The sequence below is a fragment of the Microtus ochrogaster genome, chromosome 17 (assembly GCF_000317375.1).
Source record: "Microtus ochrogaster isolate Prairie Vole_2 chromosome 17, MicOch1.0, whole genome shotgun sequence".
In the NCBI taxonomy this organism is placed as follows: Eukaryota; Metazoa; Chordata; class Mammalia; order Rodentia; family Cricetidae; genus Microtus; species Microtus ochrogaster.
The window spans coordinates 25,249,269-25,268,249 of NC_022019.1; the positions used below are offsets into that span (position 1 = coordinate 25,249,269).

At 41.4% G+C, this 18,981-nt stretch overlaps 1 protein-coding gene across 2 annotated transcripts; it reads left to right on the top strand.

Moving 5' to 3' along the window:
• The first annotated feature begins 9,023 nt into the window (after positions 1-9,023).
• On the top strand, positions 9,024-17,033 carry Slitrk5 (SLIT and NTRK like family member 5). Of its 2 annotated transcripts, none has more exons than XM_005355655.2 (2): positions 9,024-9,770; positions 12,831-17,033. In XM_005355655.2, exon 2 carries the CDS (start codon positions 12,839-12,841, stop codon positions 15,710-15,712), a length of 2,874 nt encoding a protein of 957 aa, XP_005355712.1. In that variant the 5' UTR covers positions 9,024-9,770; positions 12,831-12,838; the 3' UTR covers positions 15,713-17,033. The 2 variants fall into 2 exon arrangements, with proteins under 2 accessions (XP_005355712.1, XP_013204789.1); XM_013349335.2 differs by lacking the exon at positions 9,024-9,770 and adding an exon at positions 9,981-10,314.
• Positions 17,034-18,981: the final 1,948 nt, after the last annotated feature.

Consider the following 18,981-nt stretch of genomic DNA (forward strand, 5'->3'; position numbering starts at 1 on the left):
CCTAGCTGAACCAAATGGTTCACAAATCATGAATCAGGAAAACGACTGGTTGAGATGCAGGTGTGGCTGATAGAGATGGCAAGTAAAGAAAAGGCGGGAACAGAGAGGAACCATGATATTGTGTATACACATGTGAAATTGCTGAGTAATAACATCCATTAAAACAATAAGCATAAAGGTTACTAATATAATTCAAAATATAGACTTATTGCATTGTATTAATAGACATTAGACAAGTACAGATTAGTCCAATAGCAGGAAGAACACATGCCATAAAAGAATTATTGTTTACATTAACAAAATAGAGGACACATTCATCACAGAGAAATATTGTTCATGGTAAACTAACCTTGGCTTGATATTGTTTGTACCAGGGAGAACATGTGTTTATGGTCACAGATTTTATTGCTTTCTTTATGAACTTGTTGTTCACCTTATGTAAAAAAAAAAAACCCTTCAGTTATTCAAGCTTAACTTGCAAAGATAATACATTAAGTATCTGATATTCAATTGTGGTAATGCTGACCAATAAAAGCATAGGAGCTGTGGAGAATAGTGTGTCATTTCCATATTGAGATTTTCAGAGTAAATTACTAGTTCACTCAAGCATTGGTTCAGAACCTCATATAATGATCTTGGAGTCAAAAAAGTAGGAGGCTGGCCGGGCGATGGTGGCGCACGCCTTTAATCCCAGCACTCGGGAGGCAGAGACAGGCGGATCTCTGTGAGTTCGAGACCAGCCTGGTCTACAGAGCGAGTTCCAGGACAGGCTCCAAAGCCACAGAGAAACCCTGTCTCGAAAAACCAAAAAAAAAAAAAAAAAAAAAAAAAAGTAGGAGGCTGGTACAGTTTTCCAGGAATCAGGCACTAACCTCTGTTTCCCAACTATACTTTCTGCTTCTTTAAATTTATGTTTAAGTGCTGAAAAGATGGGTTAGCATGAGGATCACTGTCTATTCTTCCAGAAGACCCAGAGTTAGTTCCCAGCACCCAGCTATCAGCCAGTAACCATCAACTAACTACAATCCCAGAGATCAAAATGATTTCTCTAGCCTTCTTGGGCAGTGCACACACATGATGTACAGATCTATATGCAGGCAAAACATGCAAACACATACCATTAAATGAGTATCTCTTTAAAATAAATATATAACATTCTATCTTCTTCTTTAGAAAGTCATTTAAAGTGACTATATTTTTGTTATCTTTTCTTAAACTAAAATTAATATATAGATGCTCTAAATATTAGGCTGTCACAAAAATAAAATCTCTATAAAATAAATCTGAGTAATTCACCAAATGTTATCAATCAGATTTCGACATTCAGAGCATATTGATCTACTCAGTGAATTAACAATTAACAATCCATACATTTCTAATGCACTGCTCTACTTATAACAAAAAAATTAATAGATATTGAATCATGGGATAATGTAATTACCCCATTTTGGAATAAACAGGATAAACTCTTACAGTAAGAAGATTTTTAAAAATCTGGTTTAAAATATTCAGATATTTTAACAGCATGCAAAACTATTTCACAAAACCTAATTAAAAGTCTGATATGACTTTAATCTTTTGATCTCTGTGGGAACATAGAGTATATGAGTAAACATAGGAAATTAATCATTTCACCTGAAAAATCTGAAAATAAATTGTGGCACATTATTAAAAATTCAAAATCTTTCTTGTAAATGTAACTTCATTTTATATGACTTTCCTAAGCTGTATTGTACCTTTCAGAATATAGTTTATTCTCCTCTTTATAGAGATACAAAATACGTGATATGGGTGCAGTCCTCAGGTTTTGACTGTATCATAGGCATGCTCAGACCTCTCATTTCTTTTCAGATTCTGGTTTATGCCACAAAAGTTTAAACCTAAAGTTTATCCAAGCACTACCAGGTGTCTGCAGGTGTTTGTCCAGAGAAGTTATTGTCAGTTTATTGCAAGAAAAAGTACTTTCTTTGGCCATGGAAATTTGCTACAAAACAACTTCAGGAAAATTAATGTTATAAGGTAATGATGTTTTATAAGCTCTCAATGATTAACAATATGTCCATTTTCACAATTCAAAAATATTTACAGAGAGGAATATTGACATAAATGCAGAGAAATAAGTTGTGATTCTTTCAGGCCCATACAAAAATTTTTGGCATGGGGTTTTGATCCTACGTAATGTGCTGGCTTTGTGGGAGCCTAGCCAGTTTGGATGTTCACTTTCCTAGATATGGACGGAGGGGGGAGGACCTAGGACTTTCCACAGGGCAGGGAACCCTGACTGCTCTTTGGACTGGAGAGGGAGGGGGAGAGGAGTGGAGGGAGGGGGAGAGGATGGGAGGAGGGGGAGGGAAATGGGAGGCTGGGAGGAAGTGGAAACTTGTTTTTTTTTCTCCTTTTCTCAATAAAAAAAAAAGTTACCTCTAAAAAAAAATTTGGGGGTTCATGCCTTCATGTTCTAAAATATGCATGTAATAGTTTTATTATACTTTAGATTTTCATGTTATATATAAAAGAGTAGATTTGATTTCTCGGATATTATTATTTGAGGGGTATATATATAATATATAATGCTATGATTCTTAATGAATTCAAAATATATTAATATTTGTTCAACTCAAATACAGGAAAAATATCTTAATATAGATATTGTTATAATATTTTACATATGTGTGCTTGTATGTGTGTGCACACATGCATGTGCACGCACATGTACTAGATTCCTTGGCAGTGGGTGCTCCTGAGTCTCTGCATCTGTGCTCATTGTAATCTGAAATAGAACTTGTTTCTAGGTATTAGGAGTTGACAGGAAGAAATGGCTCCGTTGGTAAAGAGAGTGCAGTGTAAGCATGAGGACATTAGTCCAATTGTGTCAAAGCCATGCTGCAGGTGGCAATGCAGTTCTGCAGCGGCAGGGAGGAGCCTCATACAAGTTGATGACTTCCAGGTCAAAAGAACTATCATATCTCAAAAAAATAAGGTAGATAGCAGTTGGAGACCACATCCAAAACAGACACAGGCATATAAGTTGTGCCAGTTCATACATACAGGCACAGAAACATAAACATACACCTAGAGACGTACAAACAAAATTAAAGCAAGGAACTGCAGAGGTGACACAGTAGTTATAAGGTATCCAACAATTAGAAGAGGCCTCATTGTCATCTGTAACTTCAGTTCCAAGGGATCTATTAATCCTCTTCATCCTCCTCAGCCATTGCATTTAAACACACAAACACACACACACACACACACACACACACACACACATACAGGACTAAAGTTGGAAAATTAGGTCCTTCAAAAGGGAATGAAATAAATTAGATGAAATGGAAATGTTCAAGAACTGTTCTTACTGACTAATATAATTATATTTTTATACACAGAAATAATTCTAGATACTGACTAAACCATAGTACCCCTGAGAACCTTTCATTTCTTTAAACCTGTTAATACCCCAGCCTACAGCAAGACCATAAGAAGTTTGTAAAGAACTTTATCATGCATGACAAGAAAGCTATTGTCTAATGATAATTTATTGATTTTAACCAATCTTCCTTTTCTTGCTTTTACAGGAGCAAAATGGGGGTTATAATGAGGAATTTTGAGATGCCAGAAAAATTCCCTGAGCTCTTTAAGAGCTGTGAGCAATGTGATTTGGATGAATTGAGAAGACCCTCAATAGGATACAGATCAGGTCCCTTGCCAAATATGGGTTGTAATTGTCCTTATTTATTGTAGGAATCATAATCATCAACATTACTTATGAGTACAGATGTTCAAATTTGATTGAATTTTCAAGGTATCACAGAAATTGCACAAGAAACAGAGTTTAGGTGTTTTAGGAATTTATATCTAAGCTTGCAATGTCTAATATAGAGCTATTAGCTGCACATGGCTGTTTAAATTTAAATGGGCTAAATCCAAGTAACAATGTGTTCCCACAACTTAATTGCTCCAAAGCTATAATGTGTCCATGGTGATCGTGTCAACTATTATTAAAATATAATCTCATACAATGTTACTATTATATACCATATACTGTGTTTTTATGATAAAATATAGTTCAACAGAAGGGGAAGTATCTCTATGATCATTGGAATTTCATTAAATGAATCAAGTAGTTTTCATCTTAAATGTAAGAGAGAGGCTTCACATTCTGTGAATGAGCTCAACATTTGTTGAGTGAAGAAATTCATAGACAAGTAAAACTTTCTACACAGAAAAAATTTACTTGCAGTGAATTTTCTGAAATTATATGTAAAGGCCTAGTGGATAGGTTGTTCGATGAAGAAGAAGTACAAGTCAATGTATCATCGCCTGGAATTACCGGCTTACTTTGAGGCAAAAAAAAAAAAAAAAAAAAACAACTTTGGGAATATTTTAGTGAATGAAGGGTCTTAATTAACATTTGATTATAGTATATCAAATATATGTTCTCAAATAGGAAGTAAATCTGAAATTTTCATGATACAGTTGAGTTTTATAAAAATTGTTATGTTTCATTGAAGAAAAGGATCATGGAAAAATCAGACAAAACCTGATACCTGTCTGATCAGACTTGTTTTCTAAACACAACTAGAGTAAGAGAAAACTGAGCAGTATTATCTACAATACTGTGGATAGTCGCTGTTCTAGCAGAGATACACCTAAAGACCCAAGCTAACTATGATCTAAAGCAGCCCTCTCCAATGCTATGTACAGGTTTCCAGCCAGAAGAAGCCAGATGGCAGTGACCTTTGTGTTAACTGTGTCTGCTGAGAGTTTGTATAGTTATATATGTGACCAATGCATAGTTCTCATCTTCATGAAGACAGCAGGGAAGAGTGAATGCTCACACTGAAAAGTCTGTTCACCTATCTGCTCTCCAGACTCATTTTGATCTTTTCCTTCATACCCAAGACAATAAAATGAAACCAATGTTCTGCTGAACAGTATGGCTCTGAACACTCACTGTGAGGAAAACCAGTTCTGTTATGTGACATTCTGTTAGTTGATATTGGTAGCCAAAAATGAAACCCACAAATAAGAGTTGCTAGGAGAAATGTTTTAACCAATTAATTGTCACTCATTTTAAAAACTATCCAGAGTGTGTTAATATTATAATTTATGAGCAACATAAATTTTATTTCAGAACTTGTGGCTAAAGACTAATTTTGAGAATTGATTCATAATTCTTCATCAGAAGTCTCAGATTTATTCTAAATATTGCTATTTTTCAAGTCTATATTGATGTTCTAAATTTCATTTTATAAGAGTGGATATAGATTGAAATTTTCTGTAATAAAACTTAGTATTTTATTACTTAGAGTATAGGTTAAATACAAAACCAGTAATGTTTCCTATTTTCAAGAGTTCCAGTCTTCTTCTGAGGGGTAATAATTATTACTATATTTGTACATGTTTTTCTTTCAAGAAAAGAAAAACATCTTTCTCCTCTTTCCCTGCCTCCCTCCCAATCTCCTTCTGCCTTTCCCTACTCTCTTCTTTTCTTTATGGAAAAACGTGTGATGCTATATTGGCATCCAACACAAATAATGACAGAGCAGTATTCCTGTACACACTAGTATTTAAGGTTGCACAGTATTTCAAAGCATAAATGAATGCTTACCAACTTTGTATTTAGCTTGTTCTTAGCAATGTTCCTATGAAACCACCTGTTACACAGCTTACCCTTTGCTATCAAAATTTTACAATTTTGCATTGCTACCACATTTGTACATTTCTACTTTTAGAGAACACTTTTTGAAAGGTAATTGATAAACATTAAATACATCTTAAAGTTTGATAGACAATGAATGGTTCGTTCAAAGAAGATGCATATGATAAACATGCAAAAAATTACCCCAAACAAATAAAATAGCCTAGTATACTTACAATGGTATATGTGAAGAAATGAAAATCTGATATTTCAGATATATATCTCTTCTATTCTTTGGTATTTTCTTAGATTGCAAATTACTGTCCATAGGTGAATACATAATCTCATTGCTATTAATCCACTGTCTTTCCATTGTGGTTTTACAAATACGTGGGATACTCTCTTTGTTTCAATTTCAACTGTAGCAGACTAGAAAAAAATTACTTTGTTGTTATTCCACCAGTAGTAGCAAAAAAAAAAAAAGACCAAAAATGATGACTCAGTTTTCTCAATACAAGGAAGTGTTTATTTTTAAACTCTTTTTAGAAGTCTTTAATTTACTTAGCTTTGACATCAAAGCCTTAGGAAAGATATATTTTAATTTAGAATAATTAAATGAAAGAATGGTAGAGAATTCTTATTCATTACTGTCACAAACGTAACAGTACATCTAGTTTTAGGGATGTCTGAAATGTAGCATTAGCTTGCCTACTCACAATTCATTATCTAATCTAACCAAAATAAAGGGAAGTCCTAATAGCTTTAGAGTTCAGTGCTGTTGATCAATGGTCATAACATGTCACTGTTATTACTGAGGAATTTCCTCATTTGTAATTCCTGTTAGGTTGCTTCAAAACGATCTATAATTCTTAACTAAGTCTTTTGACATGCCAAAGAAACAACCCAGTGGTAACACAAATAAAAATGTGTAAATAAGTTAATTTACTGTAAAATTATTGCAGAGCATTCATAGATCACTAAAAAGTGAATGTAATAATATAGAATAATAAATTTAAAGTCCGGGAAAGTATATGTTCCACTTCAAAGCACAAGTTGGTATTTTAATGTGAATTTAAATTTTAATGTGTTGTTAACTAATTCATATATCTGAACGTGGCATGTCCTTCTGACAGGTGCTATTTCATGGCCTATCATGGTATTCTTATGTTCACAAACATTTGGTCAAGTGTCCTTAGTTTTTTACACCCAACTGAGATAAATAATGTTGAACTTAGAATTTTAACCCTTAATTCTGCGAATAGCTTTATGATCACTAGTGTAAGTTTTCAGTATCAAGATGTTTCTAAATGGTCCTTTGTGTTCATGTAAGTATTGTGTGAAAGCATGCAGAAATATCATGGGACTGTCTGCTGATTAGTACAGATCAAACAAATATGATCATGTGGATGGAAGTCTTGGTTCTCATTTCTTCTGTATGTGGTCTGTTTCTCTATTTCCTAGGGAATAGTGAAGAGGCTGCCTATGCATTAAAGATGAAGCACAGCTATATTTCTGTGGTGGTGTTCCTACTGCAGTGAATTCTAGTTTCTGTGTCCCAGAATTTCTCAAAATTCACTTCCCAGTAGAGCAGTTTACAGGGACACCTAGTGGTGAAAGTGACAGGGGCTCCCATGGCAATGCTGTGACATGAATTAGTGCTAGACAGCTTTTTTTTTTTAAAATTTGAACACTACAAGGAAATCTGTAATGTGGGTATATATGTTTCATGTGACACTGTTCGTTGAGCAGGTTCAAAATGTGCTTGATACTTCTCTGTTTAACAAAATGTGTTTTAAATAGGGCACTATTAAAAATAAAATAGTACAATATAGAGCATATAAACCCTTGTTTATACTGAGTGAAAATGTGGAGGTGTCGCACACTAATATTATAAAACCAATAATAATTGAAGTCTAATAATTAAGGCATTCTGCAACTTATCAGAACTTCTGCTGAGTTAGTAATCATTAAATATTAGGTTGCTGAGTGGGCTCAGTATTGTCATTCTGTAGGTGAATACACTTGTAAACTTAAATATCCAAAATTTAGAAATATAAAGGTGATTTTTTTCACCTTAAAAGAAGTTTTATACATTGTTACCTCAGATTGTAGGATAAATAACTTAATAATCATATACCAACTATTGTTTTTAAAGTAAATTTTGCTGTGTACGTGAAGCCAGTAGCTATGAAAAGTATGCAAATTTTACAGTTCTCAGATTTTCATTGTCTGACATCACAGACCATGTCAGTTCTTTCTCCCTTGTAGAGTTTCCAACCTACATGAAATACACAAAACTATTTCAAAGTGTGTATGGCTTAGTTAAAAATATATACTCAGCATGTTTATTAAGATGAAAACTTGAAAGCATTGCGCATTTCAAGAGGTTTAAATAATTCACTGCTTCTCTATAAACCCCTGAAATTCCACACATATGGAGGCTGTGAAGAGCTGTTGAGACACATCCACATAAAACCCGCTTCTGGAACCTATTACTATCAATCACATGTCTAATCAGAGGATGACCGCACATACTATCCCCTAAGTTAAACTTAGAGAAATCTACTTATGTTTAAAGCATAATTTCAGAATAGGGAGAGGAAAATACATTTGCATGGCAAAAGTACCTACCCATCTATGACAGAGTGAAGCTTGCAAGCAGCCTGCCCTGGGTCACTAACTCTAAACAACTTCCCTATGCTTCTTGTGAAGACTGAGGGCCTAACATTTCCAAAACGTAAAACACATCTTATGAACATCCAGACCCCTTTCAGGGGAGGAAGTTGTCTGGTTTCCTGGAAGAAGCGGCTCATACTTACATAGAGGTGATCAGGAGGAGTTCAGCAGGTGACGCTTCCAGAAACTCGCTTTCAACAGACACTGCCTCTATTTCAGTTGTTTCCAGCTCTCTAGTTGGCTTAGTGTATTCGCTTTCTCCCTGGAGAACCACTCCGACATACTTATAAAAAGTGAGTCTTTAAAAAGATAAAGATAAAAATAACGCACTTTCTATAGCTAGGACCAGCCACTCCCTCCAGGGTCCTTTACTGGAGCCACTGGAAGCAGCAGTATGGATACTCCTCTAAGGGCAGAGGCATCTGGGCAAACGGCAACGGGTAGGAATCATCTGATTCCTGCTCGCCACCAAGTCTAGCACAGTCAGGGTTCTTTCCAGTCCTCCCTTTCCAAGAAGACGATCGCACACTCCTACGCTCGAAATGCGCACATGGTCCAAGACTCCTCTGTCTCCACGAATGTGACATCGAAGGGGGCTCTGACTGCGCCTCCAGAGCCCAGGGCCGCCTTCGCCCTCGGCTGCCATCTACCGGCCACTGGGTGCCCGCTTCGCCCCGGGCCCATCATGTCTGCTGCAGCTTGGCTCGCACCAGCGGCGCGACAATAAACAAGTGCGGCGGACGGGGCCCTGCACCCCGCTACCCAGCAGATGTAGCCGCCTCCTCCGCTCCCGGGAGAGAAGACACGACTTTTTCTGAGTTTTTCTTTCTTTCTTTTTTTAAAGAACTGCCAGGCTGCCAGGACATGGCACAGACGTAGAAAAACGCTGCTCCTGCCTCCTCGGACCCCTCAAAGGATGTCGGAGATAAAGAGTTGCGAATAATGAGGATGGTGCGCCGCATCTGGGGAGGGATAGCGAAAATCCGCTGCAAACACTAGGAACAGTGCAGCGGCCAAGAGGATGTGGGAGCCTTTCAAATACTAATTAGGGACCACTACTGCAGGTTAGCCTTGGGGACAACGGCATCCCGGAGGCTGCAGTGGTCGTGCCGCTTGGGGGAGAGGAGCACAGCGAAGGAACCGCCGACGGAGCAGCCGAGGGGCCAGTACCACCTTCTCTCGCCCCCTCACTACCATGTACAGTGTGCGCTGCAAGAAGAAGGCGGAAGATGCACGCACACCCTCGAGCCCCTCTCCCTCCGGCTCGTCCCGGGGCGTGCGCCACTGACCAGGGGGGTAATGTGGTGAAGACGCCGACCCGGAGAGACTAGGGGGGAGGGGAGGGCGAGCCCGCGCGATCCCAGGCCGGAGGGTGCCAGGAGCCCGAGGCGGCTGGAGGGGGCGGCTGCCCTCACTGGGTCGGAGAAAGTTGCCCCCTGTGCAGATGGGAACAGTAAGTACCCGCCGGTTCCTGGGGTAAGGAGAAGGGGCCCTGTAGACCTGGGTTTCGCGCGTGGGAGCGATGGTGCGAGGGAGCGTGAGTGCGATCGGGTGCGAGCGCTCGCCCAGGCTGACCAGTACGTTAGCTAGGCGGCCAAGCCAGGCATCCAGCTCCGCGTCCCCCGCCTTGGTCTCCCCACTTCCCCTCCCCACTGAGCCCTCCCCGCCCAGCCTGCTCAGGCTCCCAGCCCCTGCCGCGAGCTGCCTTTCCAGCGAGTCCCTGGCCGTCCCCTCCCCCACTCCCCCACCCCACTGCCCGCTCCGGCTACCGCGGTGAGCGCCAGGGAGAGCCCTTTGGGGAGCCCGGGAACCCGCGGTCGCCACCGCGGTGGCGGCCCGGTGCTAGCAGCGTCCTGGTGCCGCTTTCCTCCAGAAGCTCAGCCTGCACTGCTAGCAGCTTCTGTGTCTGCCTAGGCTTCAACAATCAGTGCACACCCCGAAGAGGTGTTTTTCTAAATGGTAGCTATGATGAGTGGGCCCCTGAGATGGGAGACGGGGTAAGTCTGTGGTTTACTTTGCAAAAGAGGTTCCTGTGTGTGTCTGTGTGGTATGGCGAAGTGGCTTTCTTTGCTTCTCCCCCTCCCCTTCTTCCTCCCTTTACCCTTCCTTTGCTTTGGGGCGGGGTGGGGGAGGGGGAGTCTCGGGTCCTGGAACTCTGGTTGCCTCTGCCTGAGCGGCGGTTCCAGCAGCTGTGCCAGGAGCCACGGGTCCGGCCTGGGTTTGGGCTTCAACCAGAGCGGCTCCATGCTGCTTAATGCAGGGATGTGGCAGGCGGTGATCCAGGCTCTAAATTCTTTGCGAGCGAACAAATACAGTCCCCCGTCCCCGCCCTCTATCCTTTTCTTCTCTTTGCTTTAATAAACCACAAACGTGTGGTGCACCCGCAAGTTTACATCGGTGGTGCTTTTCCCTGTCTGAATGTTAGCATTTCCAGCTCATTCAACTTTATGTTCTCAAATCTTCAGTCTCCTTTGATGGCTGGGGACGGCGGGGGGGGGGGGCGGGAATGGAGAAGAGCCTTGGAAAAGGCTGTTCGACCCCGACTAGCCTGAACTGAATTAAAGTTGTAAACGTTCGAATTTAATACTGCTTGGACACAATTTGCAATGGACTCTGAGATGGGGAAGGAGGTGAATGGGGGCGGGGAAGCACCGCGAGGGAGGGGGAGGGGATTCAACCCAGCTGAATGGATGTGCACATTTGATCCAACGGAGAACCCAAATTTCAAGGTAAACGTTTTGATTTCGTCTCAGGATGTTTAAAACCCAAGCCGTCTACTGTGCTGAGGGGAGGTCTGATACACTATTGAGGCTTCTATACTGTGGTTCCAATCTTTCTCGATACGTCTGGGTGGCCAAATGTCAATGATTCGTAGACACACTTGCACATGTGCGTGCGAATGCAGACACTCTGAACCAGGAGGGTTGGTGCGACTTGGTGATCATGTGCAAGCTGTAAATCTGTTGTGCTTTAGAAACGTCCTGACTTTAGTTCTGGTTTGAGATTTTCATCAGGTTTTTTTTTTTTTTTGATGGAGGCAGGAACAAGGTTGATCAGAGAAAAGGCATAGGTTCCCAGAACCCCACAGTTTTATCAACATTCCCCCTAAACAACCCCACACTCTACACTAAGACCACTTGTGTCCATTCTCTGAGTGTTGCTGCCAACCCAAAGTAGTAAGTCAAAAGCTTTCCAGTGACAAAAAGGGAGAACAGACGGGGGAGGGGGATCAAAGTAGTTTCACAGGGAGATTAAATTCAGATGTTAAGACACTGGCCTGTGACATTTGCCTCTGTTTTGTCTTTTAACCATCACAGCGTCCCTTTATACCAGGAAGGGAAATAAGGGAGAGGATCATTGACATTTAAACGTAAAAGCAACTTCAAAGATGGAGATGGTGGCAGGGCTGTAGTTCGGTCCAAATCTTATGAATTCAGAAAGGCTACTTTTGCATACCGTGGCAAACTGACTTGGAGCCCAGTGTAATAGAGCATTTGCCTGTGATCGGTGCTATACTTTCAGCCGCTTCGGGGTAAGCTGTAGAAATGCCCGCTTTAGACTCACAGCATTCAGAAGTGCTCCGAGATTGCGGATGCCTTTGCTGAGTTCTCTATAAGCCATCGTGCGGAACTATTACAGTGGTTAAAGATGCGGTTTTGTAGCCTCGCTGGCATGATCAATGAGGAGAAGTGGTCTCAGGGTGCTCCAGAGGAAGCGCTGCTAAGTGGCCTGGTGCATACAATCAGGGTTCTGATATGCTTAATAGCTGTGGTGAAGTCCCCCATGAAAGCGAACTCGCTCCCCCCCAACACACACACACACACACACACACACACACACACACACACACACCTCTACATTCTCAGTGCTCAGGAGGACAATTGGTGACTTCAAAGCTTCTGTTGGCTGCTCTTGATGCATGATCTTGCATCCTTTCTGCCTCCGTATTCTTTACGTTTCCAACCTCACGTTTCTTGTGGTGATTTAAAATAGCTCAAAGTATTGTGACCCCACGCATATCTGTAAAAATGCGAGACCTTAACAGTAAAGTGTTATCAGAGAAGATTCTGCAAGGAAGCAAGGAGGGGGCTGGTATAGGTGAAGTGGAGAACACCATTGAAAAACTTATACTTCTTTTTCTTAAATTAGAGTGATGAAACTGTACTGACAGCCATTTTATGTATATTTATGGATAAGTTTGATGAAGGAGGGCAGAGCACACTAATACAGGAATTTATTTGCCTTCATCTTCTAAAGAGCAGAAAATTGGTGGCATGCTCATTGGGAAATACCATGAGACTTCAAATCAAAATGAACAGCCAATTTTGGTAAAGTCTGAAAGACATCAATGATCCCCCCCCCCCCCGGGCAAGGGAGGAGGTGCTTTATATGTGTGTATATCCCCTCCTGGATTTCAGAGAAAAGCTATCAAGAAAGGGGGACTTTCTAATTAACCCCCTTAACTTTTGTGTGTGTGATACTGTTATTTCCTTGTTTCCTCTCTCCCTTGCAGGAGGTAAAATGCACGTTTGCTGCCCCCCAGTAACTTTGGAACAGGACCTTCACAGAAAAATGCATAGCTGGATGCTGCAGACTCTAGCGTTTGCTGTAACATCTCTCGTCCTTTCCTGTGCAGAAACCATCGATTATTATGGGGAAATCTGTGACAATGCATGTCCTTGTGAGGAAAAGGACGGCATTTTAACTGTGAGCTGTGAAAACCGGGGGATCATCAGTCTCTCTGAAATTAGCCCTCCCCGTTTCCCAATTTATCACCTCCTGTTGTCTGGGAACCTTCTGAACCGTCTCTATCCCAATGAGTTTGTCAATTACACTGGGGCTTCAATTTTACATCTGGGAAGCAATGTTATCCAAGACATCGAGGCCGGGGCTTTCCATGGGCTGCGGGGTTTGAGGCGACTACACCTAAACAATAATAAACTGGAACTTCTTCGAGATGACACCTTCCTTGGCTTGGAGAACTTAGAATACCTGCAGGTCGATTACAATTACATCAGTGTCATTGAACCCAATGCTTTTGGAAAACTGCATATGTTGCAGGTGCTTATCCTCAATGACAATCTCTTGTCAGGTTTACCTAACAATCTCTTCCGTTTTGTGCCCTTAACGCACTTGGACCTGCGGGGGAACAGGCTGAAACTTCTGCCCTATGTGGGGCTGTTGCAACACATGGATAAAGTTGTGGAATTGCAGCTGGAGGAAAACCCCTGGAATTGCTCCTGTGAGCTAATTTCTCTCAAGGATTGGTTGGACAGCATCTCCTACTCAGCCCTTGTGGGTGATGTGGTCTGTGAGACCCCCTTCCGTTTACACGGCAGGGACTTGGATGAGGTATCCAAGCAGGAGCTTTGTCCAAGGAAACTTATTTCTGACTATGAGATGAGGCCACAGACTCCTTTAAGCACCACGGGGTATTTGCATACTACCCCAGCCTCTGTAAATTCTGTGGCCACTTCTTCCTCTGCTGTTTACAAGCCCCCCTTGAAGCCTCCTAAGGGGACCCGCCAGCCCAACAAGCCCAGAGTGCGCCCCACTTCTAGGCAGCCCTCTAAAGACTTGGGTTACAGTAACTATGGCCCCAGCATAGCCTACCAGACCAAATCCCCGGTGCCTTTGGAGTGTCCCACCGCCTGCACTTGCAACCTTCAGATCTCTGATCTGGGCCTCAATGTCAACTGCCAAGAGCGCAAGATCGAGAGCATCGCTGAGCTACAGCCCAAGCCCTACAATCCCAAGAAAATGTACCTAACAGAGAACTACATCACTGTTGTGCGCAGGACAGACTTCCTGGAAGCCACAGGACTGGACCTCCTGCACCTGGGTAACAACCGCATCTCCATGATCCAGGACCGGGCCTTTGGGGATCTCAGCAACCTGAGACGTCTCTATCTGAATGGCAACAGGATCGAGAGGCTGAGCCCAGAGTTATTCTATGGCCTGCAGAGCTTGCAGTATCTCTTCCTCCAGTACAATCTCATTCGCGAAATCCAGTCCGGGACTTTTGATCCAGTCCCAAACCTCCAGTTACTATTCTTGAATAACAACCAACTGCAGACCATGCCTTCAGGTGTCTTCTCTGGCCTGACTCTTCTCAGGCTTAACCTGAGGAGCAACAGCTTCACCTCCTTGCCAGTTAGTGGAGTTTTGGATCAGCTGACATCCCTCATTCAGATTGATCTACATGACAACCCTTGGGATTGCACCTGCGATGTGGTGGGCATGAAGCTGTGGATTGAGCAACTCAAAGTGGGAGTGCTAGTGGACGAAGTGATCTGTAAGGCGCCCAAGAAATTTGCAGAGACCTACATGCGCTCCATCAAGTCGGAACTGCTGTGTCCAGACTATTCTGATGTGGTGGTATCCACGCCCACGCCCTCTTCCATCCAGGTACCATCCCGGACCAATGCAGCGACACCAGCTGTGAGGCTGAACAGCACTGGGGCCCCTGCGGGCTTAGGTGCTGGAGCCGGGGCTTCGTCAGTGCCCTTGTCGGTGCTGATCCTCAGCCTGCTGCTTGTTTTCATCATGTCAGTCTTCGTGGCAGCAGGCCTCTTCGTGCTGGTCATGAAACGCAGGAAGAAGAACCAGAACGACCACACCAGCACCAACAACTCCGACGTGAGCTCCTTTAACATGCAGTACAGCGTGTATGGGGGTGGAGGCGGCAGCGGGGGTAGCCACCCTCATGCGCACGTGCACCACCGCGGACCGGCTTTGCCCAAGGTGAAGACTCCCGCGGGCCACGTGTATGAATACATCCCTCACCCACTGGGCCACATGTGCAAAAATCCCATCTACAGGTCTCGAGAAGGCAACTCCGTGGAGGATTACAAAGACCTGCACGAGCTCAAGGTCACCTACAGCAGCAACCACCACCTGCAGCAGCAGCAGCCACCGCCGCCGCAGCAGCCCCAGCAGCAGGCCCCTCCGCAGCTGCAGCTGCAGCCTGGGGAGGAGGAGAGGCGGGAAAGCCACCACTTGCGGAGCCCCGCCTACAGCGTCAGCACCATCGAGCCCCGAGAGGACCTACTGTCGCCGGTGCAGGACGCTGATCGCTTTTACAGGGGCATTTTAGAGCCAGACAAACACTGCTCCACTAGCCCTGCCGGCAGCAGCCTCCCGGAATACCCCAAATTCCCATGCAGCTCGGCTGCTTACACTTTCTCCCCAAACTATGACCTGCGACGCCCCCATCAGTATTTGCACCCGGGGGCAGGGGACAGCAGGCTGCGGGAACCGGTGCTCTACAGCCCTCCCGGTGCTGTCTTTGTAGAACCGAACCGGAATGAGTATCTGGAGTTAAAAGCAAAACTAAATGTTGAGCCGGACTACCTCGAAGTGCTGGAAAAACAGACCACATTCAGTCAGTTCTAAAAACAAAGAAACTCCGTTGGAGCTTTTGCGTTTGAAACAAACAAGCAAGCAGACACACTTGGTGAACACATTTGATTAATTGTGTCGTTTCAACATTTAGGGTGAAGTGCCTTGGCACGGGATTCTCAGCTTCGGTGGAAGCTAACTGCAAGGGTGTGCAATTTACTTTTAATTTTACACGCGGGAAACATTTATGGAAACTAGGCACATCACTTTCTCTTCTTGTCTGTGGGGGAAGAGAGAAGGGCTTTGGGGAGGGCGATTTGCATCCAGGGTGACCTTCAACAGGTTGCGGTCCCTCTTTGCAGTGCTCTGAAGTGCTAAGAAGGGTTGGGGGTGGAAGCAGCTTAGATTCTTCTCATCCTTTTGGCTCCTCTTCTCACGTCCTTCTTGTCCTTAGAGCCTTGGCATTGGTTGAGAGATTAGCACACCCCAACTTTAATAGGAAGTTTCTTCTCTCTCACTTCCCTCCTTTCCTTCCCCCTCCCACCTTCCTTCCTAATCTTTTCCTTTGTTTTTAAAGAATGTGTTTGTATGCATTCTGGACATTTGAATTAAAAAAAAAAAGTCTTGTGATCCAGAAAGGCTCACTATAGATGTGGACAAATCATTAAAATTACAGAGCTATATGATCCATAATTGATTAGTCAAAATAACTTATTGATGAAATATACAAATATTTTATTGTAGCACCTATTTTTATATGCACATTTAGCATTCCTCTTTCCTTCACTATTTAGCCTATGATTTTCTCAGAGGTGTTGTTGCACTGTTCTACGAGCTGCATTTCCAAAACCAGAGTAATATCAGAAAGGCCTATTAAATATTTAAAGACGTGGAGCACTAAATGGCAAAAGTCTTTAAAAATCTATGAAACCCACCCAATGCGACTCGCCATTCAAAAAATAGTAAACTAAAAAAATGAAGCTGTTTGTAACCTGCTGTAGAAAAAGGAGAAGGATGGAGCAATTAATTGGGTAGTTCTGTTGAGAAAAGTGTGGAAGTTTTTGGATGTATCAGAGAAGGTTGAAAATTATTTTTATTAGTGAACCAAAATGATGTATTGATTTGACTACTATTGTAGCCGATTTTTGACTGTGTAACCAAACCCAATTGCATTTGTACAGTTCCGCGTGCCCTTGCACCTCAGAAGACCAAATGATGGGCTGTACAAGTCTGTCCAATGTCTTTATCCCTCTGGGCAGATGCTGAGGAAAAACAGGATCTCTGTAAGATGGAACTACTATTGTTACAGTCTCATATGTATCCCAGCACATGTAATTTTTTAAATAGTTTCTGAATAAATACTTGATAACTATGTCAACTTTGAGGGATTAAAGTAATGATTCCGGGAGATGGTGGGACCTCCTTATTAAGAATTTAGGAACTAGTAACTCTTTTCTTCCTAGGAACACTAAGTTTTCCTGATTATAAAATTTCAATGTATGTCCATTAATGTGTACACTTACATAAAATTTTTTCCTTAGTTGATTCAGAGAAGTATGTTTTTTTTCTGAATGTGTCAGTTATGTTTATTAATGGTATTTTAATTGTATATTTCCTCACTGGCGTGTAATTCTAGTACACAGATCATGGTAAGTAATAAGTTATATTTTCATTTCTCTTGTACAGTTTTATATTTTGTCATATTCATGCTAATTTATACAGTCTGAGTTCTTCCATATTTTAATTTGTATGAAATTGTTCATCAGTTCTGACATAAACCTTATCTAAAGTTGGCAGATTTCATAAATGTTTGAGATGTTGATGTTTGTGGATTTTCGCTATCCACCTCTGATTAAGGTTTGCCAGTGAATTTAGAATTGCATTTAATGGGAGAAAATATTTGACTCTATTTGAAACTTAAAAAACCAAGCACTTCGTTGCTATTACTGTTCCTCTGTTCTGTCTCATCTAGAATGTGGGCAATATCAAGGACTGTTTGAAAACTTCCTGTTTAAGGAACAATTGCCATGGCATTCTGCCACAAAGAGGCAGCAGTCACCCGTGAGTAAACTGACAGAGACTACGTGAACTCAGATTGAAATGGTAGACCCAGTCTTCCTAAAGGAGCTAGGAAGTGAGATAGAATGCCGCTTTGGCCAAGAGCAGAAAGCCATCCACTCTTCATGTTTTCTCTGCCAAGTATGTTTTTCCCCAAAGAAGAAAAAGAATAAGCTTAGTAGTGCCACATCTTAACACCAAAATAAAACCTATCTCAGATTATTGTCTACCTCCTCTTTCTCAGATCCAAGGATTGGAAATCAGCAAAAAGCGGCATTATTTCCCATTGGTGTTGGTACTAATATTTCTTTACAGACTGTGTTTTCTGTTTGGTGTTTGTTTATTTGAGAGTACTCCTTTTTCGCAGTACTTTTGCATTCAAATATGATAGTGTTTTATAATCTATAAGACACTGATGACATAAAAATACTTCAGTACAATGAAGCTTTATACCTTAAAATAATAATTACTCAACTTCAAGGCACATTGCTGAACAATATTAGCAATTTCCAAAGAAAATTCATGGCTTATTTTAATTAATATTTTTCCAAATCGACACTAATTTGTGTGATCTCATCTGAAAATCCCCTTTGTTGTACTCTTTCTATAATACAACCTGAGTTTTTAAGAATACAATTTTTAATCAGGAAATTTGACAATTATATAGATTATTAGCAAAGCTATTTTAAAATATTTCACAATCTCCTAATAAAGACATTAAAGTAAATTAATCTTGATTTTGATATGTTTGAAAACATATTGTCTCAAAATCATTTTGCATAGAATGTCTAATAAATTATCTTTCTCTTTATACATATTCCCTAAGAGTGCATTTTTATGCACAATACAAGATTAGATGTACATTTTCTTAGTTTGTTTTTGATGTATTATCTTCGTCTTAGTAAGCTATCAGACCAGGTATGCAGTGGGATGTGATTTGTTGTGGAGCTCAGCAGATTCTACCCATGCAGTTTTTGGAGACCAGTGTGTTATGTTTCTGTCACTGAGGAAAGTTTGGATGCAAGCTAGGGTTACTCTTTGTGATTATTTTTATAAATACGCTACATAATCTAATGTAAATATACTTGCTGGTAGATATAAATGTTATTTTTATTTCTCTCTGATTATGATGTAAAAACTATTATTTCAGATAAATCTACTCTACAATTTACATACTGATAGAAAAGTCACACATTGCATTATTTATAAATATTTTCATTTAAATATTAGCATCAATCTCATAGATGGAACAAATTTTCACACAT

Excerpts from the sequence above, each read along its gene's own strand:
- Slitrk5 (XM_005355655.2), top strand. The coding sequence starts at position 12,839 with ATGCACGTTTGCTGCCCCCCAGTAACTTTGGAACAGGACCTTCACAGA.